Consider the following 25,301-nt stretch of genomic DNA (forward strand, 5'->3'; position numbering starts at 1 on the left):
AGAAAAAATAGCTAGGCTAATGAGGATCAGTCGGGAGAAAGTTCAACTATTCCTTTTACACAGTAAAAATCGGGGATTGTTTTTGAGGAGTAAAATAACTCATAACTAGTCGCTGTCCTAGCAGTGGATATGCAAATTCATATCTTTTTTCTACAGTGCAGATTTCCTTAAAAAATTTTTCCTCCGAAATACGAAGGAAAAACATTTCAAGGAAATCTGCACTCCTGTTAGTTCTTGTTTAGTGTAAAAGAATAAAGTGGACCATTTCCTCCTATTTTCCTTGTAAAATACAGTTGATCTTCTTCCAAGTAACGATGACGTCACGATCCCTGGCAATAACGAACACTAATAAGCATAAAAATTAAAAACTGCAATTTTCCTCGCGCACCTTATCGCGCGCGTCCCTGTTTCAAAAACCGGGATAAAAACTATCCTATGTTCTTTCCCGGGACTCAAACTATCTCTATGCCAAATTTCATCAAAATCGGTTGCGAGGTTTAAGCGGGAAAGCGTAACAGACAGACAGACAGACAGACAGACAGACAGACAGACAGAGTTACTTTCGCATTTATAATATTAGTTGGGAAGTTGGGATTGTCATACTTATTGACTTGTAATGCAGTTAGTTATTGCAATGTGACATCATTTGGGGTCACCTTACCGCAGTGTGAATGGAGGTGCCAATGTTTATGAAAAACAATCGATGATTATACATATTCAATTGGAATGATTTCACGTTATTGTAATAAGCTATATTCTTTTGCTAATCTTGTGCAAATAAGAAATCATTAGTAAATTAGCACGAGCTTTAAAAGTTTATCAGTTTCCAGATAATTTTATTTTGTTCTACGAGTTAATTAGTTGCGTTTTAATACAAAATTAATTAACTTCAATTTCAAAAGGGAAAGTTCCCGTAATATAAAGAAAAGCTTGAACATTTTCTGACGTAGGCACCTTAAAAAAAAGAGGTGAATGTGTAACTCATCATATGTTTGCATTTCACTCTCTGAAGAATCTTTATGTTATAGGTTGTAGTAACGTTATAGTTTCGGCGACATACAAGTATCTTTTCTTCTTTCTGTATTTACAACTTTCATACACAAAATTAGTGCCACCAATTTCCCAAGAAAGGATACAGGTTACAGAAAAAAGATACATTAAATAAAAAGTTACCAACCGAATTGAGATCTTCCTCCTTTTGTTGAAGTCGGTTAAAAAGAAAAGAACGAAAAGTGTCTTCTTTTAAATTAATTTATTTAGATTTAGATCACTGGCTGATCTCCTTTATGTTAAGGGTAGCTTGATATGAATGTAACTATATTTTAATCACTCCTTTGTGTCCCCCCAACTAAGCACAATAGAGGACTTAAATGGAACGACAAACAGCGCGATTGAGGTCGCTAAGTTTTACTCTGGCTTCATAACGTCTGAGTACCTACTTTATGGAGGTACATACTTTAATCTGATCTGATGGGATTAAATATAGACTTATAGCTGGACACACACCGTCAGTTAAACCACAGAATAATAATAAGTAAACTAACAACGTACGTTAAAACGGAAGTTAAAATTAATTGTAGTTATATCATTCAATCTTTTTTGGATGTTCAACTGATCACAGCTTGAATTAGTCACTGAATATTAAAAAAACCGGCCAAGTGCGAGTCGGGCTCGCGCACAAAGGGTTCCGTAGCAGCAAATATAACCAAAATTACAGTTAAATCAACCTATCTCAAAAACTATAAGAGATACTTTGATCAAACCAAAAATCGTTGAAAGAGTTAATTAGCATGCATCACCTCTATTTTTTTTAGAATTTTATACCCCGTAGTTATAAAAATAGAGGGGGGGGGACATACTTTTTACGACTTTGAGAGCTGATATCTCAAAAACCGTTCACTTTAAGAAAAATGTTTTTTAGAAAACTTTATATCATTTTAAAAGACCTTTCCATTGATACCCCACACGGGTATGTACATCGAAAAAAAATTTTCATCCCTCAGTTACATGTATGGGGGGCCCCACCCCCAATTCTTTTTTTTACTATTTAGTGTCATAATTTTGTAGCGGTTCATACAACACATATTCCCATCAAATTTCATCACTGTAGTACTTATAGTTTCCGAGTAAATCGGCTGTGACAGACGGACAGACGGACAGACGGACAGACGGACAGACGGACAGACGGACAGACGGACAGACGGACATGACGAAACTATAAGGGTTCCGTTTTTGCCATTTTGGCTACGGAACCCTAAAAAGGGTGTCACTTACATAAATTCTTCCCGAAAGTACGCGAACGTCGATCTAGGCGGTGTGGTTAGAAATCGACCATTGCTCGTCACAATTTCTAACGGGGCATGGCAACTTGAAAAATAAACTTCACGAATTCAAACTAATTAAGTCACCTTTTTGTGACTGTTCCACTGTTAAAATCAGTCATGAGCAGACTGCCCATCATATCTTGTGGGAGTGAAATCTTCGGAAACAAGAACGTGACATACTTAGTGCTTAATTCAATATAACATACATCCGTTTCTGCAATTTGTCACGTCAAGGAAAATTTTCCGTACATTTATGCGATTTTCAGAAAAATATTTTTGGCAGGTAGCTAACAGCTCACAAGATAGGTCCCCATAATGGATGTTTATTTTCCGTGGTCTATATCTTTTCTTAAATGTTACTAAACCTTTGTTTTGTCACCTGTTATCCGCTTTGCACTGCAGGAAGTCGAACCTTAACTTTGAACTCCTTCTGTGTTCTTCTGATTATGACAGTTTAACTTTCCCCCGGGACAAACTTGACCTTCACTGGTTGGGTTTTTATTGGAGGTCAAGCTGGAGATCCTGGCTACTTTGCTTAGCTGGGGGTCTTTCTTACAAGACGTTACATAACATTTTCATTTATTCTCGCAAGTTGGCAAACTTTTTTATACACTCGACATCAAATAACAAGCAGCTCCCGCGACAAGCATTTTCAAAAGTATGCATCCCCACTTCCCACCAATATTGGCACCATTTGAAAGCCTAGTTCTAAACTGAATTTCATTAAAGGAAAGGTTTTTACCCCAAAAAAGTGTCTTTAGAAGGATCTAGTGTCATTTCTTCAAAAAATAGGTAGTTACGCTTGAGCCAACTTTTATGGCTATAAAACTGTTAAGTTGGGATTAATCGCTATCCATCTGTTAAATGGTCACTTGAGTGTTACGTAACGTTTAGGGAGGGGGAGGGTGGGTACAGAAAAACGTTACGGTGCGTTACAAGGGGGGGAGGAGGAGTCTAAAATCTTCAAAAATTGCGTTACGTAATACTTGAATGCTCCCTTACATTCGCAAATTCGTTTGTTTTAGGTAAGACAAAGACAACACGCGGGCATCATGGCTGTTGATAAAATATACATAATTGTTTTATCAGTAAAAAGGTAAGTGCTTTTTGTTACCCGTTCTTACGAGACACAAAATTGGAAATGTAATACCTACCTAATTGATTATAAGGGCCATCGTTACATGGATTGTCTTATGCATTACCCTTTTGTATGTGGATGGTCCATTACTGTAGTAATTTACGTAGCAGGTACCTTTTCGTGCAATCGTCACTTCATTACTTAGTTTTCTAAGTCATGGCAATGGTCTTCTTAATTTTTTTTAAATTAGATATTAGAATAGGAATGTGCTTTAATCTGATTTTCCACGAGAAAAACTACACTCGGCATCAAATAAATCGCACCTCCCGCGACAAGCACTTATCAAACGTATGCATCCTCACTTCCCACCAACATTGGTACCATTTGAAAGCCTAGTTCTAAACTTCATTTCATTAAAGGAAAGGTTTTTACCCCACAAATGTGTCTTTACAAGGATCCAGACTCACTTCTTAAAAAAATAGGTAGTTACGCTATAGCCATTTTTTATGACTATAAAACTGTTAAGTTGGGATTAATCGCTATCCATCTGTTAAAGAGGACACGTGAGATCTTTATTTGGTTTTATAACCATAAAAATTGGTCTAATTGATCCCAGAGGTGAGCCCAAAATGAGGTCTATTTTCAAGTCACATTTATGGTATATGTTAATCATTTATTTAGAAATGAAATGTATTTTTCTTTAAAGATATTTATTGGGCTTTCAAATAACACCAATATTGTTGGGGTACCATGATTGTATCAGAAGAAAATCTTTAAAGTTCGCGTCGCGGAAGTTGCGGTTTATTTGATGTTGAGTGTATAAACAGCTCTTTTCAACCGACTTCAAAAAAAGGAGGTTCTCAATTCGACCCGTATGTTTTTTTTTTTTTTTTTTTTTTTTTTTTTTAGCCCTGCACTATGTTACGACCGGCACATGCGGCCGTACTGTGTATTTTCACGCGTCAGTGGATATCGGAAGAAATAAAATACATTGCGCAGTAGTTACGCATGACATAAAGTGGTTGCTAACTAAATCGTCAATGTACAACGTGTTTGAATTTTTATCACCACTAATTTCGATATCGCAGTAAATGTCACGGCACTGAATTCGTTCGTAAAAATGTTTAGTTTTTTTTATTTATAAGCAAAATACCAATGGATTTGCAATACTTACATGTGGTAAATGACTTCATTGTTCCTGTAGTTCTTCGTTTCACTTATGTTATTGCACGTTACGACGCATTATCCAACAATATCGGAGAACATTTCCTCAGTACGACTGAATCGCGACTAACCTGGCGTCGCGGGCGATGTTCGTTTCTGGGCATATCGCGGAGACACGCGCCACGCCCCCGTTTCACATCTATTCCCTTCTATGATCTAGGTATACCATGATTGATACTTTTGGAGTCGGTGCAGGCAAACTTTACATGTTTCATAATCTTGGCACCGACTCCAGAAGTATCAATCATGGTATACCTACATAAATATTAATTCGTCCTAATAAATAAGTAGGTTATTAGTAATTATTTTTCTACTTTTTAATGTAGGTTTTTTGGAGTCGGTTTTATTTTTTTTTATAAAATTTTTTGTTTATTAAGCTCATTCCGTGGCCAAAGCTTAGATAAACACAAAACTACCGAAAAAAATATTGAAGATGATAATGGACGATAAATAACTCTTTCTAATTGGAAAATGTTATACAATTTACTTGGTAGTTGCTTTGACTTTCTAAAGTATCAGTACGATTTCTATATAAATTCATACAATTTATTAATTTGTACACGTCCCAAGTGACTACTTGAAAGTAGGGCTGGGACTCCCAACAATACCACATCTTCGGGACAATAATAAAATTCTGATAAGAAGAACGAAATTCAGACACTATATTGCCTACGTATGACATCATTATTTTAGCCACAGGACGCCCACTGCTGAACACAGGCCACCCCCCATGATTTCCAGATCATGAGAGACCAACCGGCCAGTTTGAATATGAGACCTTATAAATTATAGTATCGACGTTCAGTATTACGAGACCTATCGAATTATAACAGACAGTATGCCATGGATGCTTATACGAGTAAAATCAGTCTCTTTTAACTTTCAATTCGATTTTTTAGGCTTACCTACTACTAGGTATTCCTAATACGGGAATATTTATGTAACAATTAATATTGTGCTCATTCTCCTAAACTTCTTAAGAACATACGCATATTGATGAGTTGAAACTTACATAGATTTCAAGAAATAATGTACTTTCTTCGCTTAGAAGTTTATTTATTGTGATTACGGCTTAATTTACAAACGCTATGTTTACAAAACGTTATGTTTACAATTAAACGGCTCATTGGGTTTCAGTTCGCGACGCCACTCGGGCTATCAGTGTAAAATTCCTCTGTTGACCTTTTAACGTCACTTATCAGTGCATGACTAAAGCAACAAAGCAAACTTTGGCCGTCTAACTCAAACAGACATTAAGAATCGTGCCCTAATGAGTGCAAGACATTATCAATGGGTCCCCGTAACTGCCTATCAAAAAGTACGCCGCCCATAAACATCGAATATCGTTAAAAATCGAAGGCTCGCCTTGATATTCTGCCAAGGAGCGTTTATTTTTGTAGCGAAAGTCAGCGCCAGCGCACACTCGGGGAAAAGATCCGTTAGCCGAGCGCGCGACGGAAACTGCCGAGCGCAGCCGAACGGGTTCTGAACTTGCGCGTTCAACATCGCAAACGTGCTGTCATGAAATTGAATTTATCATTTTCCTCATCAAAACCGTCGATGATGTTGAATAACTTTTCATATTCTACTAATATTTGACCTGGTTCGTTGTAATAATCGGAGAAAACCGGTTTCAATTTGTTTATTTTGGCAGAATTAGTGATTTGAATCGTTTGAATTGTGAGATGCACATTGTCGGTTTTGCCCGTGCGCGTCTATTTACATTATTGGACGGAAGACGCTAACCCCTCGCAGCCGGCGCGGTGTTTTTTCTCTCTTTATTATTATTAACTTGGCTCGTCGTCGCATACACTTGAAGGAACGTGGGTACATACGCGCTGGGCGCATGTATGTATACCTTTATACCTACTTGGCTTCGCTCGGATGATGCGAGGTTCGTTTTAGAACCGACGCGTAATGAATGGAAATTACAAGGGAAGAGGGATTGTTATAAAGAATCAACTAGTTTTTTGTTGCTTTTTGATAATTTAGAACCAAAAGAGGTCGTATTCGAGTGCGTTTACTTGATTTGGTTGCATTTTGCTGTTGGATTTGGTTCTCTGGTGTAACAATGATGTGCAAGTGATGCAACTAACGAACTACAATTATTTATCAGACCGCATATTTACTATAGCATACTGAGACATCTGATATGTTGTACCTACTATGTAGGTACCTACCTACCTACCTATGATGCACACGCAGTACAATTTGTTACGCTACTAAAACATTGAGTTTGTTTGATTATGTATTTTCACTGCAACTAGGTAGTTAGGTACTATGTTCTTCATATCTCTCGACCCAATGGCCTGGTTCTGGCTAGTATCAGTATTATGACTAATTAATTGATTGCTTTCTATTTTTGGGAATTTCTTAGCAAAATTAGGCTAAGAACCTACGAGTTACTTACAAAACAAAGGCATCTAATGACCATAAAATAACATTATAACGAATATTCTAACTAAGAGATAATCTGATACCTACCTGTTTGAATAATAACCACAGAACATAGAACATAATAAATACATAATAATAACAACTATAGGGAATGAACCGTTACACAAAGGTCTTGAAAAATAGGTAGGTAGAGCAAATAATTATGAACCTTATTTGTATTTCGTATGGTATCAAAGCTGCTCGTCTTAATAATCATTGATAGACGCTTTTAATCCCTCACTAATTCTGCAATGTTGAATGTTTCTGTAGAAATAATATAGATTACTTAAGTTAAGGGAAGTTCAAAGTACCTACCTACTTAAGCTTGTTTCAATTTTACAACTTTCGTTACCTAACTACATTCGCAGTTTTATTTCAACCTAAAGGAACAACATTTTCGGTGCCAATTTTCAATTTAATATGTGAAAATACGAGTCAAATTTAGTCAATCTGGGGGCACGGCAGTGCCCCCGCCAAGTCGAGCGCGAAGCAAACACTGCCGTACCATCCTTTACTGGAACCATTTCGCCGCATTTTCAGGCCCCTATTTGAGAACCTCTGGATAAGACCAGAACGCAGAAATTTTCGTCATCTAGTAAGCTATAATCACATACTTAAAATCCAAAATTTCAAGTCTGTAGGTCATTTAGTTCCGAAGTTAAGCGAAAGCAAAGTTTTGCATTTAAGACACTCACTCACTCACTGATGATCATCAAAATAGAACTAGTACTTCCCATAAACTCAGAGAGCTGAAATTTGGTACAGAGTTAGGGTTTAATGGCCACATAAAGGGAAAACTATAAAAACTAGGAAAAATCCCACCAAAAACATTCTGTAAAAAACTAGCCAAGTCTCGATGGAGCTGCTTGTTTATCTCTAAAAAGTAATGAAATCTAGACAAAGTCGTGCCAAGTCTATGGTTCCTTACTGCGATTTCTTTATTAATATAGTTAATGTTGTGTGACTTGGCCGTTGAACTATCTTTATTAAGATAATTATACATAAGTATTATTGAAATACGCAGCTTTATTAAGCCTACAATTGACTGGTCATTGAATCAACGTTTTCCAAGAGGCAATTCCATTGTCAATGGGTAGCGGTTCTGGCGATAGATTGGTGCAATGGTATCATGGAGTACCTGGTTTTGTACCCTTCAACGGCCAAGTCACACAACATTAACTATATTAATAAAGAAATCGCAGTAAGGAACCATAGACTTGGCACGACTTTGTCTAGATTTCATTACTTTTTAGAGATAAACAAGCAGCTCCATCGAGACTTGGCTAGTTTTTTACAGAATGTTTTTGGTGGGATTCCATTTCCAATATTGTTATTTACTCTATCTTCTCTATACTTGGATAAATTAAAGCCGAAAGTTAGCTGTCTTAAAACATTACAATATTTTTTTCGATCGGACAATAACAAGACACAAATAAGTCACGGGGCGCGCGAGTGTACATAGAAATCGTCAAGATGGCGGCGGCCATTTAACATTCCTCGCGTGAGAACTGAGACAATTTTATACGCTCACGTTATCAAATAACATACCTACTTGGTAACCTGAAAATACAAGTTTAATATTGATATTCTAAACTAAAATGTTAAATAACATACTTGGTAACCTGAAAATACAACTTTAAATTAATATTTTGTAGGTATTAGAAACAAAAATGTTATAAGATTTCGGAGGATTCCGTCAACTGGGACCGCAATTAACTGGGACCGCGGTCCCAGTCGCCGGATCCACAAAAATATAATAATTTTCTTCCGGCGACTGGGACCACTCATGGATTTTAGTACTGTACCAATTTTGGATTGAATAATATTTTCTTTTAAGTTTCTATGAGTGGTCCCAGTCGCCGGAAGAAAATTATTATATTTTTGTGGATCCGGCGACTGGGACCGCGGTCCTAGTTAATTGCGGTCCCAGTCGCCGGAAGCCTCAGATTTCGTAGTTAAATTTGCGCACTGTTAGTAATAAGTCTATGAAAACAAAAAATCATTTGTTCTATCAAATGTTATGAAAATATAAGTTAATTACGATAATGACGCTACAATTTTTTATTCTAATAAGTATTTATCAAAGAAATCCTAAAAGATATAAATGCCTTTATCAGACCATTCTAATATGTTTTCAGCGGTTATAGGATTACAAACACGATTGCGCAACAAGTGCTACGTGAAATTCAGTATCATCGGATGCGATAAAATATACCACAAAGGTTACAAAATTTGTTACAAATGACAAGTGGTTTCCGCCTTCCCATGGAACTGCGGTCAGACCTGGCACTGGCATAGTAATTAAAGGAATTTGTACAGTCCTCACATCTGATTCAACTATCCTGTGTGTATGTGTAACACGAAAGTCAAATCATCGATTTTCATATCGACGAAAATTATTGAATGATTGCTGCACCATTATTGATCTATGCCACTGTTAGTAAGGTAAGTAGGTACAAAGTTTTATTTCCCTAATGTAAGAATTTATAAAATACACTTTCGATTTAACTTGATTTATCGGTGAAATACATTCAACGAAATAAGCATGACGTGTAGTTTTGAGTTTCGAGATATCGCAAGGAACCTTGTCTGGGTGCATTTCCCGGATGGGGCTCTCAAGTTGGGTGCACCCTTTGCTTAACCAATATTTGCAAGACACGTATCCCATAAAACCGAGTAGATTTTCAATTTACCGTTAAAAAATGTAAAAGTAAACCAATTCTGTTCAAATGATGAACTAATTTTTGGTTGATGTTAACACGTGACGTGCATGTTTGCAGGTGTTAGGTGTTTGATTTTGGACTTATTATTGTTATTAATTTCATTTGAACTTCAGTGAAGTTAGTACTTTGTTGTTTTCCATTGAAAAATTCGTAACCACCTGGTGCAGGTGTTAAATACTTGCTTTAGTCGGAGATATTAAAAGCTTCATCTTTCAGGGCACGGCTTTAGCTGTACTGTAGTTTAACTTAAGTTTTATGCTATAATTTCTCAACAGCTTTTAAATGTTTACTAATTATTACCTTAATCCATCTTGCAAAATTAAAAGAAATTGATTAAGGATTTTTTAATTTAGAACAAAACCGATTTACGAGTTTTTTATAAATAAAAAGCCTGAAGCAATTTCTCTTAATTTTGGACTTATTTATTGCATCGGGGATTCTCTGTATTGAGAAGTTATGAAGATTTCGTATTCCATTCGGCGAAAAATTCTCGAGCATGGTTTGCCTTATCTACGTTTACTTACCTACTTTACTTCTGTAATGATTAATAACCATAGATTTACTTATGAATTTACAGGTACCTAGGTATGTATTTTTAGAAAGCCTAATACCTACCTACATCGTTAGTGCATCATCCATCAATCAACATTGATCGAATTAATGAGACCTTAAAATTGAATTGGAACCTCCCTTTTTTACCCGACTGCGCCAGTAGGAGGGTTATGTTGTTTTATTTTATCAAATTCCCAATAGACATGTTGTCTATGTGTATTTTTTATTAACTGAAAATCGGTCAAATTAAATTTGCATTTAGAGAAATTTGCAAAATCTTTTATCTAATAAAATCCTAACAAACGTCGACAATTTCAACGACTATGCGTGGAAGATTGCTGACATCATCTATGTAATAAAGTATCTTATTTCATCAAAGCTGAACTCATTTTCAGAATGTAATGTAAGCATGATACAGTAAGCTCGTGTAATGTTTGTGAAAAGTTACTACTCTTTCTAAAGTCAAGGCACATGGATGTTTATTTAGGTGTGGAATTAATTAGTTACTCAAACATTGCAAATACCTATTCTGACGACCAATTCTTTTGTCAATGCTATACCTCTAGTAGGAAAGCCTTGTCACTCACATAGGTAGGTACTTTTGTGTGTTATCGTCATCTGTGTAGGTATAGTGTTTATTGTTATCTAGTAACTAATAATAACAAGGCGATTGTATAGAGTCCGGCTCGTATTATTATGAATGACGAGCTTGAAACTCAATTCTAGCTCAACCATAAATTCAAGCCTGTGGCTAGATATAGTGTGTACTTGCGATCAAAATTAAGGAATCATCATTTTCCCCCTTTATTACAAAAAGTTAAACTCTAGTTGAACTCGAGTTTAATTTGACATTTAGTATGGAAATGTCTTTTTAAACCAGTGTTCAAGCCGGGTTTAAATCGACTCGAAATTAAGGTACCTACATGGTAGCAATCCCGTCAATAATAATTACTTATTCTGTTAGTGACCATGAAAGTTTAAAACAATATAGGGTTTAACATTTTTGTAATAAGGCCCTTTCCTTTGTGTTTAGTTCCGGGACTTCCTGGCGATAAGAACCAAATGACTGTGGGTGCGGGTCTGTGATGACTGGGGTATCAAAATCAATTTAAAGTGTATAATGGTAGATAGGTACTTACCAGTTTTTATTCATCTTCATTACTCATTTCGATGATTTAAGACCACGTCGCCTGGAACCTGAAAATAGGGTGATTCCATACCTAGCTCGCAAGTAGGTATAGCTGAAATTCAATGTTTAGATCAATTACAGACTTTGATCTTTTGATAAAGAAGTAAGTAGGATTTGAACGTTGTTTCTTAGGCTGGGTTGCACCATCTTACTTTAACTTTGACAAACGTCAAAAATCTGTCAAACTCCATACAAAAAACACCGGTTATCGTTATAGTATTCAAAAAAATATTACTGAATTCAAAAAGAAAAGTGATATTCACCAAATTAACACTAGAAATAAAAATAAATCGGCTATACCCGCTTTTAGACTTAATAAAGTGTTTGCCTCTTTTATGGGACAAGGTATCCATTTTTATAACAAAGTCCCTGATAAATATAAAGAGCTACCGTATAAATTAAAAGATACAAATTTAAAGATATAGTTAACCCTTAACCACCTAGCACCTATTTCTGTCCTTTAACCACCTACGTGCGGTCACAGAGACCGCTAATAAATTATTGCGATTATTTTGGGATGTGTGATAAGAAATTAAAGTTCGATTAAATAAAATGCATGTCTATACCTATTTGCTTTATTTAAGCGTCACAAATTAGCAAAAGTAATATAAAAGTTTTATGAAAATGGAATAATATGTATGAAATAAGGAACATGGCACCAAAAATAACTATACTAAGAAAATGAGATCTTTATTCTAAAATACTGAAATTTTTCACTTCTTTTTCTTATTTCTAATAATTTAAATAAACTAAAAATAAAATCAAATAAAAAAACTAAACAAAAAATATAAAAAATAACAAAATTGCAAAGCCTCAACTTATGCATTTTTTCGCGGAAGTAACAACTCATTTTTTGCGAACACTCCAAACAAATAGGTACTTTACACACGAAACATAGGTACCTAAGCCGTGTTGCGTTTCTTTTTTGGATGATACGTAAAGCATGTTTTACGAACTTCAAGTCATCATCATCATCATTTTCGTCTTCGTCACCCTCAATTTCAGATTTAGATCCACTCTCTTCAGCCTGCTCTTGATCAACGCTTACATCAGGTTTGACGTGGATGCAATCGTCACCAGAAAGGTCATCTTCGTCCGAGATTTCTTGCTGAAGCCATCTTATAATATTTTCGTCATTTTTACTCATTTTGATTCTAAAACAGTAATAATAAAAAGTCACACAACCACCTACGTGCGGTCACGGAGACCGCTGGCGAATTTATTTTACTTACCCTGGCCAAACGCGTGCACGTACACACTCGCCGAGCACTAGCGCAACACCGAATGGTGTGTAGAAAAGGTACATGAACGCGCNTTCGCCGAGCACTAGCGCAACACCGAATGTTGTGTAGAAAAGGTACATGAACGCGCTTTGTCGCACGCCACTCACACGCGGAAATATTTGAATTTGAAAAATCGTTGCGGTCTCTGAGACCGCAGGTAGGTGGTTAAGGGTTAAAGATCACATGCCTAAAAAAGCCTATAATACAACTCGAGATTTTCTTAATGATAAGTCATCCTGGGAGTAGGATTATGGTCCTCTCATGCTCGCACTAAAAAGAATTAAAATGAAAAGTAACCGAGAATATTAACCGGCAGACAGTGGTGACTGAGTTTGTTGCGGCGCTTCTTTCTTCTCAGCACTTGCCAAATGTTGGTCTCGAAGCGCTGGTAGGGTAAAAAGATTATGAGACATGTAGAGGCTCCTTAAGAGCAAAATGACGATTTGTAAGAACTATTTATTAGTCCAAACAAATAAAGAAATTTTGACTTTTGACTTGACTTTGAGTTACGGTCAAAGTTAGGTGGTGCAACTCAGCCTTAAAATATCTAATAATAACACAATAGTGTCCGTTGTGTTTTACTCTTTAGAAAAAAACTATGCTTGACTATTATACGAACAATATTGTTATCTGTTACCTAGGCATATAAATCAATAAATTAATCTTGGTCTAATATATTGGTTTGGGAAAAACAAGAAACATTTTCAAGTGAAGCCTAACTTACGTGGTATTTTATTAAAATTGTTGTTGTAATAAATAATAAAATAGTTTAAATACAATGCGAGCTGCGAGATGCCATTGTGGGTTTTTATGCATTGTTATTCTGTACCTATAGGTTATTGTTATCCTGTGGGTTAGAAATCAGGATGTGAATAGTTTTGTTTCTCTATATCGAAAAACCACCATTACCCAGGTAGGCAGGTAGATAGGTTAAGGTATTTGTAGCTTTACATCGTAACATTTCTACAGAATTAATTACTCATTAAATCGACTATCGAACTAAATATGTAAGTCATCATTTTATTTTCAACCGACTTCAAAAAAGGAGGNATGGGGCTATTTTCAGGGGGGGACTACCCTCACTTGAAGCAGCTCCAGGGTTGGGGGGTTAGACTTGTATGAATATTTTCACATATCGTTAGAAATAAAAAATCTAAATTTTATGACTACGAAGGGGAGGGGGGGGGGTAAGGCCCCCCTACATTTCTGATGATTATATGTTGTTAGAATAATAAATCAAAACTTTATACGAAGGTACGTACCTACCTAGCTAGACAGACTCACATTATTTCTTATGAATATTTCAGGTAGGTAAGTAATGTCGTCAATTTCACAAAATTCTTTTATTCTAAATTTATACTATCGTTTTTAAATTTATTCAACCCTTAATCATTATTAAAATATCCTAACTCGATGCGTAAAACTTTATCCCGAAATAGGGGACATGAGTTCACGAACTTAGAAACAGAGCAAAATTTTATCACGAAACAGGATCCAAACAAGAGGTCCGCAGAACAATTAATATTAAAAAAAGTTCAAACAATATAACTACAATTTATGTATTAAGTTACTGTCAAAAGACCAAAGTTTAGCATACAAAAGCTTTCATACTGATATCATGCTTGGTTATTTTTAAATAAATTGTTAAAGTCGTAAGAGCCTTAATATACCGAAGTAGGGGGCACTTACCTTATTTTTTTGTTGAATAGGTATTATCAAAAGGGTGGTTTCATGCGAGTTTGAAGAAAATATTTCACCCCCAAGGGTGGAAAATTGGGTATGAACTTTTTTATACGCAATATTTTTAATTTTTAGTTTTTTTTTTGTGTTCACGCATTTGAAGTCGGTTTTTTTTTTTTTAAGTTAAATATTATCATCATCATTATTTTATACATTCTAGATCACACACACGAGCTGTCTCGTTTACTGTTTTAAAAAAAAGAACCTTCTTACATTTAAAAGTGTATGATTCAAATTCTTGAATTTATGTGGCATTATTGCTGTAGGTAAGTGTAATGCGATCTTTTTTCCGCAACCTGACAAAAAATCAAGATTATTTTATATAAAGTTGTCCATAGATGATTACATACTTTATTTTCCTAAGGCCCAGTTTTTTGATTCGTGGTTAAAATAACCAATAATCAAATTTGACAGATGTCAAATGACAAGTGGTTATAATAGGCATGTATTTAAATGATCTTTTTAAATTAGCAAAAATGGCAAATAAAAAAATCTAAATGGTCATCTATTTTAATGATTGATCCTCTTTCTTTGAGACATAAAATAAATGAAATCGATCGATATATTAACCTCTTTTGAACTACGCAAAAAAAAATTGAGATGTAAAAATTATATCTGATCGTTACTTGTTGGTCCTCAAAAATAAAAGAAATGAGCACCAAATATTCAATATTGTGATACTTTTTTAAATAATTCGATTTGTATAAATTATTTTTTGTCTATATCAAATAATCTTCAAAATAATCATGTTATGGTACCTATTTAAATGCACTTGATGTTCAAAGATTCTTTTTTATTAAAAAAGCATACTTAACACGTTCACACTGCGTTATCGGGTCGAATTGACCTAAGGTGCTGGATGCGTTGGTGCGGGATGGATATATTCGGTCTTTTCAGTAGTACGAAAGATAAATATTGTTTTGCAATTGTTTCGTCAAACACAGTAAATATTTGGAAAAAAAAACTTATCAGGTCCTTACGACCCGATGTCGCACTAAAAGTAAACAAATATCGTTTAGTGCTTTTATCGTGTCTAATCGACCCGTTGACAGATGACTTTATGGTCACTGATCACGGTCGAGATCGGTATACTAAGAGAAAATCAACCTTGCGATTTGAAAAATATAAAGAGGTAAAAATTATGATGTCGGGTTCAGGGATTTCAGAAGTATAGCCTGACCAGGAACATAAAAACCCTGGCATAGAGGCGCTTCAATTGCATTTGATAGTGCAACACTGAGTACAGTCCTACATGTGTTAAATTAATAGGCTAAATTTATGTATCAAGATTCAGGATTACGGGCTAATTTGACATTTTCATAAATTAACGAAAAATATTATTAAAGGTAACCTGGTTTAAATAAATTAAATGAAACCATCAATCGAGCTAGTAGGATTTATTTTATTATTCATCAATAATCAAATTCAGAACTTGAATATTCAACTGCAATGTCTGCTCATGAACGCTTCAAACTCGGTACTTCTTTCCCAATTCCATAAAATTCAACACTTAGAAAGTGACAAAAAACATTAAAATAAGTAGTTGAAACAGACTACAGCTAATTTTCATAGTGGACTGTACTATACGATAAACATGTCAGTCAATTTGACAACCTTTGTCGGAAACATTATTCAATGAAAATATTGTCCGAACCCTTAGTATTTCTCTTCGACAAATACATTAACACATCGTGAACCACTTTTCTTTCACGACTATAAAAATATTTTAGCAATTTAATTCACAAAATCAATTGCAAACATTTAAAATAAAGTTTGTTTACACTTTGACAACAATAGACTGACATGCAAGGTGACATGTCAATGACGTTTTCAGTTACTGTTGCCATTAAAAGAAATTAGTACCATTAGTTTTCCGCAACATGGCGAGGGTTTTTATGTTCCTGGTCAGGCTATACTAAATTATTTTACATAGCGCCTCTAGTCCCAAACTAAGCAAAGCTTGTAATTTAAACAAACATGGCAATGTACCATTCTGCTTGCTTATTGGCCGCTAAGCCCTTGGCCAACTCAGTAACCAATGACGGACGATTGTCACTCAACCACAAAGTACCGCGTAAATTAAAAGATATTTTTTAATTAAAAATATTAACCAATAATATTTTTTGTTAGATCAAATATATTTTAAAGTTAAGTTATACATAGATCGAAATGTATTTATTAGGTGATCAATATTAAAAGGCAAACTTGATATAAAAATCATCAAATTAACAAAATTAAAGATCAATAACTAAAAAAGAGGATCAAATATTATTTTTGTTTACCAAATATTAAAAGAGTATGTTAAACATAAATATTATGTTACCTTTAATGAAGATCATTCATAATTTATCCGTAGATCAACTAATATAGACCCAATAATTAATATAAAGATAAAATATAATAAAAAACATCATTTATTTTTAAAAGTGCACATACAAAAAAGATCAATTAGTTTTTAGAGGATCAAATAATATTGTCCCGTTATAATATCAGAAAAAAATGTTTTTCGAAATAGCTTGACTTTTAGTACATTTTCTAACTATTAGTTTACATTTTGTTAATATTTAACCATTAGTAGCAAAATTTGACAATAACATAGTTATTTTAACTATGAATCAAAAAACTGGGCCTAAGTAAATAAGTAAGTACCTACCTAGGTCATAATTTAATCATTTATTTAACACACAGTGACATGAGTCCATACAATAAAATAGGCAATATACCTACCTACAAATAAATATTGAATTAGCAATAAACAAACAGGTAGGTAGGTACTTAAGTAACAAATAAAATCTACATAGGTATATTATTTTATGTAACATGCAGCTTAATAAAAAAAGTGTTGTGTCTCGTCTTATATATTTGTATGTAATATGAAATTTAAATCAATACTTAGATCGCCCCTGAAAACTTATCTCGCAGCGCACGGCGTCGCACAAGCAACAAAGTCGATTCAATTCGACGCAGCGAGGCGCTCGGGGTTGTGAGTTGAGACGCGCGGCGCGACAGCCGACCGCGGCGAGCGAACGAAGTCGAACGATTCAAGCGCCTGTGTGTGCGTAGACACGGACACGCTGCCGAGCGGCGTCGCTAGCGGTGGGAGCACGTGGCTAGCCGCCATTTTGCGCCGCCGCCGGCGCGGTCTAGTCTCGAGCGGCACGTCGCGCGTCACGCCACGGCCAGCGTCATGGAGCAACCGCAAAACAAAACCACCGTAGAAGCGCTCATCAACGCTATAAAAGCACGACCTGTACTATGGTCGCCAGATGACCCCTTATTTAAAGTCAAAAAGGTCGTCAACAAGACATGGGACGAAATACAGGAACTGTTGCCGCAGTATGAAGGTAATTATCAGCAGTATTATTATTTGTATTTCGTTTTTATGATACTGACCTAAGAGTTTGCGCGGCTGGCCTTATCTGCCTTTCGCACACGGTAATAGTGAGCCAGAATGAATACTAAATTGCTCACGGACGGTGAGGCGATGAGCTCGGCTCGGCGCGCGCGCCCGCGCGCAGGCAAACGCGGCGCGGCGGTTACAAAAAACTGTTTGTATTCGGGCTCGCTTTGTCAAACGAAATTTTTATACTTGAACTAGCTTTTGCCCATGGCTTCGCCCGCGTGAAATTTAGTTTTTCACAGATCTTTATAAATTATAGCCTACCAAGTATGTTATTCTGATGTACCTAAATCGAAATATTAACTTTCGCATTTATAATAATTTATATTAGTACGATTTGGACTTTGGTAAACATTTAGAAAAACCTTCATCGCCTAATATTTAAAACTAGATTTTTCTACTATTTAAACTAGTGATGCAACGAATCTGGGGGCACGGCAGTGCCCCCACCAAGTCGAGCAAAAAAGCGGCACGGCCGTACCATCCTTTTCTCGAAGCAATTCAGGCCATTTTCGACCGCCTGTAACTTCGTTGTGGATAAAACTAGAAGGCTGAATTTTCATTAGCTATGCAGGCATTGTAAAGATATATTTAAAATTTCATTCAATTTGAACCAGTAGTTTAAGAATTATAACGGGTCAAAGTTACTTAATTTTGTCACTCACTGACTGACTCACTGATCATCAAAACTCTAAGGCACTTCTAGCAGACCTAGAAGCTTCAAATTTGGAATATAAGTAGTGTTTGGTGTATGAATCAAGGAAAAACTAAAATATTTGGGGGCACGGTAGTGCAACCGCCAAGTCGAGTAAAATTTTTCAATTTCGGTCCAGTTTTCTAGATACATAACTGCTGTCTACAAAATACAAAAAGAAATGAGATCCCATCAAAAACAATACTTGTCAAAAAAACCAAGTCTCGCAACTCAGTTGTTCTACGGTAAAAAGTTGTGAGATCCATGTAATACCAAGTCCAGGCCAGGAAATCTTTAACGTTTTACATAAATATATTGACTTGGCCATCGCATGAAAACACGTGTAAATTAAATTATTTAGTGCGATGGCCAAGTCAATATATTTATGTAAAACGTTAAAGATTTCCTGGCCTGGACTTGGTATTACATGGATCTCACAACTTTTTACCGTAGAACAACTGAGTTGCGAGACTTGGTTTTTTTGACAAGTATTGTTTTTGATGGGATACTACTTTTACGAATACGAATATTAAATCTACTATTCGGCGAATACGAATATCTCTACATAGTCATGAAATACTCATAAATGCAACTCTTTTTATTATGGTTAATGTTTTAGTAATTACAATTTACAAATAGCAGTTTTTTTTTGTTATTGTATCACTTTATTTTGTAACTTTGTATCCGAATATGTCTACTATTCGGAGAATACGAATATTCGTATTCGTTGCATCACTAGTTTAAACTATTTTGCCTAGTATTTCATTTAATCCGGGTCTAATGCATGCAGCATGAAAAAAAAAGAACTTGGTTACTTTCGTATTTATAAAGTTCGTACCTACTTAGATTAATAAAGCCTAGATGGATCCCGCTAACTCCCGTTCCCGTGGGAATTTTGCAATATCCTGTTGTAGTAACTAAGCTTAAAGTTTACTAAGGTACCTGCATGCCAAATTTCAAGCGTCTAACTTAAGCGGTTTAGATTTTTCATACAAAATGATTTTCCCGCTAATTCCCGTTCCCGTGAGAATTTCGGGAATTCCTTGTTGTATGTAACTAAGCTTTAGGTTTACTAAGGTACCTACATGCCAAATTTCAAGCGTCTAACTTAAGCGGTTTAGATTTTTCATACAAAAGGTTTTTCCCGCTAATTCCCGTTCCCGTGGGAATTACTAAGTATACTATAACCTGCCCAGGAGTATGAAGAATAATTGTACCAAGTTAAGTTAAAATCCGTCGAGTAGTTTTTGTTTCTATAAGGAACATACAGACAGACAAAAATTTTACTGATTGCATTTTTGGCATCAGTATCGATCACTAATCACCCCCTGATAGTTATTTTGAAAATATATTTCATGTACAGAATTGACCTCTCTACAGATTTATTATAAGTATAGATTGCATTTAAATAATATTAAATAGATCTTAATCAACAATGTATTTTTTCTTCATTGAATGTACTACAGGTCTACCAGAATCTCATGGCAAACGAAAAAATTGGAAAAGTGTGTTTTTCATATGGCAATTTTCTATGGCTTTATTGTCACCTGTCAAAGAAAATTATGAAAGCGTTCAGCCGCTGCAAAAATTTTGTAATCTCTTCTTGACTATTTGTTATTTTTATTTAAAAGTTGAAAAAGCTCAAGCAATTCATATTGTTTTCAATGTGAATTGTAAAATAAGGCATAATTCAAAGTCAATCTTTGATTTTAAAGCGCGTCGTCGAGTTGAAAGTAAGTTGAACTAAAATGTTTTGATACATTTAGTTTATTATAGATAATTTAAATAATTAATTTCTCAGACATTTCTTGACGGATTTCAAGAAAAACTTTATCGCGCGCGTCCCTGATTCAAAAACCGGGATTAAACTATCCTATGTCCTTTCCCGGGACTCAAACTATCTCTATGCCAAATTTCAGCAAAATCGGTTCAGTGGTTTAGGCGTGAAAGCAAGACAGACAGACAGAGTTACTTACGCATTTATAACATTAGTATAGATATAGAAGTATAGATTTAGTGCTATGGTCACATTATTAGTATTTATTAATAAGCACTGATAAAATTGAATGTAGGTACAATTTATTTATTACTTTTACCTCGACTTTCCGTAATTATGAATACTGATGAGTGATTAGGTACCGTAACATGGAAAATTAATATAAACAACACAAACATTATTTCACAGTAAGAAAATCTTTATTTTTGAAAATAATCAGTCAGTAATTTGGTATCAGGATTTATGCTATGATGCTGATTTAAATCTTGACATAAAGCAATCCCACGACGACGCGCGACGGGTTCAATTCTCATCTGAGGTAGTCGATATTTCCAAGTTTGACTTGTTCTGTTCTTCTTCTTGCAATGGTATAGTTGCTATATATTCCAGAAAGGAGTCTCGAGTGGCCTGTGCATGTGGTTGTGTTCCATTATTCTTTCTATATTTTTTTATATCCCTTACATTTACTTTGATAGGCGTTTTCATAGCTCTTTTGTAATGAATATCATCATTTCCATCAATGTCGCGAACCACATTGTGTAAAACACATAATGTTTCAACAACAAGTTTGGTGTTTACCGTAGTTTTTACCTGCTCTTTGTTCAAATATTTCCCCCATTTATTGAACCAAATTTGGAATGCATAATCGATGGTTTTTTTTGTTTTCAATAGTAGTTTATTAAATTTTTTCATTTCTACAGAATGGTTGCTCGTTAAAAACGGGCGTAACAGGTAAGGCCTCAAAGGGTAATTTCGGTGTCCTATGATTACATATGGCAAAATCTTATTCGAATTAGGCAACTTTTGTGGAGGGGGGAATTCAAATTCCTTGTCTCGTATTTGCCGGTTTAAATCTGAACCGCAGAACGTTTCTTCTTTGATGTTTTCTCTACCGATGACATTTACTGCCAAGAACTTATAATTTGCGTCTACTATGGCGTGAACTGCATACGATGTATGTTTCATGAAGTTAGGCTTAGGGTTATGTAGTAATTTTTTTTTCCCCTTAAGAATTCGTTCATCAATTACTCCTACACAATTGGGAAATTTAAACTTCTGCCAATATTGTTCAGCTACTAATTTCAATCGATCTTTGGTAGGTCTTGGCATATGTAGCGGTCGCAATATGTCATTTATGGCGTTGCATGTATCATACATAAATTTGGTAGCGGCAGAATAACATACATGGTGAATAGGTAATAATTTATAGAGTGAAGCCCCAGTGGATAGGTGCCTGAAATAAAAAAAATATCACAAATACGGACATTAGTATTATAAACATGAACAAATTGATGTGTTACGCTATGCTACGCTAGCTGGTTACGCTGATGAGCCTCACTTATTCAACTAAGCTAGGACCCGTCTAGTACCAAAGACGACCAATCAAGCTAAACGCACAGCATTTTAAGTACATAGTTCTAATAGGTACTACTTTTCAGCAAAAAATTGTTGGTCCCATTTGCTGTTGACCACCTAAAGTAATATTTTTATTAGATTTTCTTTTTCTATAATGTTATTAAAAATTGATTTTTATTAGGTACATTATTTTGATGACCATTTTTGTTACAGTTGAAGATTTGCGACGAAAATGGAAAAACTTGAAAGATTCCTACAGAAAAGAATTTAAAAAGTCTTGCAAAATAACATCTTCTTTTGATGGCACAGAATGGTATGAATCACCGTGGCAATATTATAATTCGATGTCATTTATGCGAAACATACTGCTGAAATCGCCAGAACAGAAACCACTCCTGCTAGAAAATGTTCCAGATGCTCCACAGTTACCCGCGGACCAGAATCCTGTGGAACGGAATTGCGTGGAACAAAAGCCCGTGAAACAGAAACCAGTGGATCAGAAACCATTGGAACGGAAACCCGTGGAACATAAACCCGCGACACGGAAACGCGCGGCACCGAAACCCGCGGCACCGAAACGTGCGGAATCTGAAGAGGTATCTAGTGACAGCAGCAGTAGCAGCAGCAGCAAAGAAAGCACGCATGTTATTAAAAAGAGGAATGTAGCGCCATATAATAAAATTAGAGCAGAGTACTTGGAGATTGAAAAGAGAAAACTTAAAATGCTGGAAGATGAAATAAAAAGGAGTCAAAATAATGAAGGAGCTGCAAAATCCGAAGATTACCACTTTTTAATGAGCTTGATGCCTCAAATGGAAAAATTAGAACCTGTCCAGAAACTCAGAGTTCGCAATAAAATTAATAAAATTTTTATAGAAGAATTATTGTCTACTCATATGGATCTGGACGAAGATGATAGCGTCAAGAGCGAGCCCATTTCTTAGATTAAGTAGTTATAAAGATTTTTGATCATGATCATCATCTCAGCCATAGGACGTCCACTGCTGAACATAGGCCTCCCCCAATGCTTTCCATGTTACCCGGTTGGTAGCGGCCTGCGTCCAGCGCTTTCCTGCTACCTTTATGATGTCGTCGGTCCACGTGGTGGGGTGGACGTCCCACGCTGCGTTTATAATTAATTCATGATAATAGCAGACTAAAAATGTATAATCATTCCATGTCTTCTTTTTTACCCGACTGCGCGACGTAAAGGAGTGGTAATTTGTTTGTTTATTGTCTGTCCATTGATGATTGTAAAATGAAAATTAAAATAATTGTTTCTTTTTTAATAAACCAAAAATATCAATCAAAATTCTTTCTAATTTTTATTACATTAACTGCGTATGTTACAATCAAAACTCATAATAATCTGTCAAAACCACTTGACTGCAAAAATCAGTCAAAAGTTGTTTCGCCTGAGTTAAAATCTTAAGTGTTATCATTAGTGAAAATTAATTGGAAAAAATCATCAAAAATGTAAATGTTATACAATAAAACCATTTAAAAGTGTAACGTTTATGTAATTTGTGCATACAAATTGATCACACACACTTTAGATGGGTACTAGGTACGGTAGGTGTCATAATTTTATTATGCACAAATCATATAAACGTTACGCTTTAAAATTGACTTATAATACGTTTTTGATGATTTCCTGATTTTACTTTTCACTAATCATTATTACTTTGTCTGATTGGTAAAATTTTAAATCGGGCCAAACCTGTTTTGACTGAAAAGTGGTTTTTGACTAACGCCCTTGGTCAAAATCACTTTTGACTAGAAATTTCAGTCAAAAGTAATATTGACCGAGGGCATCAATTAAAACCACTTATGACTGTTTTTGAAAAGTGATTATGAGTTTTGACTGTAACACATACATCACATTACAAATAGGCTTTAGATAAGTTTTTGGGTTAGTAGTAGTTTCGCACGATTTTCCTTTCGCACGAACTTGCGAAACGTCCCCTTTCAATAATATTTTGGTTTTAGTAGGCGTTTCGCCCGGATGTATTAAAAGAAGTATTCAAATCGCGTGCGAATCGACTCTTTTTTGAACTAGTAGAATGCGATTACTAGTTCTCAAAGGGATCGATTCGCACCCGTTTTTAATACTTTTGATACATCCGGGCGAAACGCCTACTAAAAAAAATATTGAAGGGAACGTTTCGCACATTCGTGCGAAGGAAAATCGTGCGAACCTACTACTAACCCAAGTTTTTCATTTAAAATAATATGATAAATAACATACCTCAAAGTCAGAAATAGCTTTTCCTGGGGTTCTACTGCATATTTCAGTCGCTCAGGATTGTCGCATCTTAAACGATGATCCAGCTGGCCCAGTATGTAGTCGAATACATTTATGCTCACTCCTGTATACTCAATAAATTTATTTTTAGACTTCCGTAGATTTTCATAATATCCCTCCGGCAACCTGAGTTTGCTGGGGTCGGTGAGAGGCTCAGTTGGCTTTCTAGTATTCTCTAGTATATCTTGTGCGAAAAATGGACTTGAATCAGCTAAAAAAATGGCATATTTTGAAAGGGCCATTTTGCTGATTTTACGAACGCACGGCCGCTTTCGCTCAATACTTCGGCACACTGGTGCAAACACAAAATGGCGGCTCCTCGGTTCCTCTCCCCACTCGCCCGCACCTACCCCGCCACTTGCTGCGTAGTCCGCGTATACACAGAATACACTGCTGGCTAAATAACATACGTTGTCAAAATTCGTTTTAGCTGTTTAGTGGACCCGATTCTAATTTGTATGAACAATCAATCGGTGTATTGTGCGCACTTTCTTAGAATTATCTCCATATTACTGTGATATTACTTATAACAGCCCGACCCAATTATCGGCCAACTAAAAGTCGATGGTCTGCGCCTAGGCTTAGGGTAGATTTTACAATCATAACTTATAACGAATAACTGAAGAATAAAATTGGCCTATTGACAGTTTCTGTATGGGAAATGTGTCAACATGTTAATTTTATTCTTGAGATAAAGTTATCCGACGTTTGAAAAATCAGCCCTTACAATACCTACTTATGCCGACGTTCTAAAATATTGTTTACTTAGTAGTTTTCCATAAAATTTGTAACATAAATGACGGCCACCGTGCTTTTCGCATTCTACAGTCTACAGCGAATGATAATGACTAGTTGCGGTCATGAGTTCGAATTCCGCCAAGGGAAATTGTCATCGACGCTTTATTCTGTATATGAATTTATAGGTATCAATCAATTCAAATGCATACGTATGTTTGGGTAGTATTTCATCGTGTACAAATACTGCTTAGTTCCATTAACGC

General features: G+C 35.4%; 3 protein-coding genes across 3 annotated transcripts in view; 2 read left to right on the forward strand and 1 right to left on the reverse strand.

The window, feature by feature from the left end:
- Brms1 (breast cancer metastasis-suppressor 1-like protein) overlaps positions 1-25,301 on the forward strand; it is a 123,654-nt gene that overhangs the window by 56,267 nt on the left and 42,086 nt on the right. The gene's annotated exons all lie outside the window — the stretch shown is intronic.
- Positions 17,444-23,227, forward strand: LOC114363849 (proton pump-interactor BIP131-like). The gene is made up of 2 exons (XM_028319697.1): positions 17,444-17,893; positions 22,209-23,227. Exons 1-2 carry the CDS (start codon positions 17,737-17,739, stop codon positions 22,937-22,939), a joined length of 888 nt encoding a protein of 295 aa, XP_028175498.1. The 5' UTR covers positions 17,444-17,736; the 3' UTR covers positions 22,940-23,227.
- Positions 20,818-24,605, reverse strand: LOC114363848 (uncharacterized). Its single transcript, XM_028319696.1, has 2 exons — positions 24,244-24,605; positions 20,818-21,873 (listed from the first exon to the last, which is right to left on the reverse strand). The coding sequence occupies exons 1-2, from the start codon at positions 24,540-24,542 to the stop codon at positions 20,943-20,945; spliced, it is 1,230 nt and encodes a 409-aa protein (XP_028175497.1). The 5' UTR covers positions 24,543-24,605; the 3' UTR covers positions 20,818-20,942.

The sequence above is a fragment of the Ostrinia furnacalis genome, unplaced genomic scaffold (assembly GCF_004193835.3).
Source record: "Ostrinia furnacalis isolate ACB-3 unplaced genomic scaffold, ASM419383v2 OfSCF7316, whole genome shotgun sequence".
Lineage (NCBI taxonomy): Eukaryota > Metazoa > Arthropoda > Insecta > Lepidoptera > Crambidae > Ostrinia > Ostrinia furnacalis.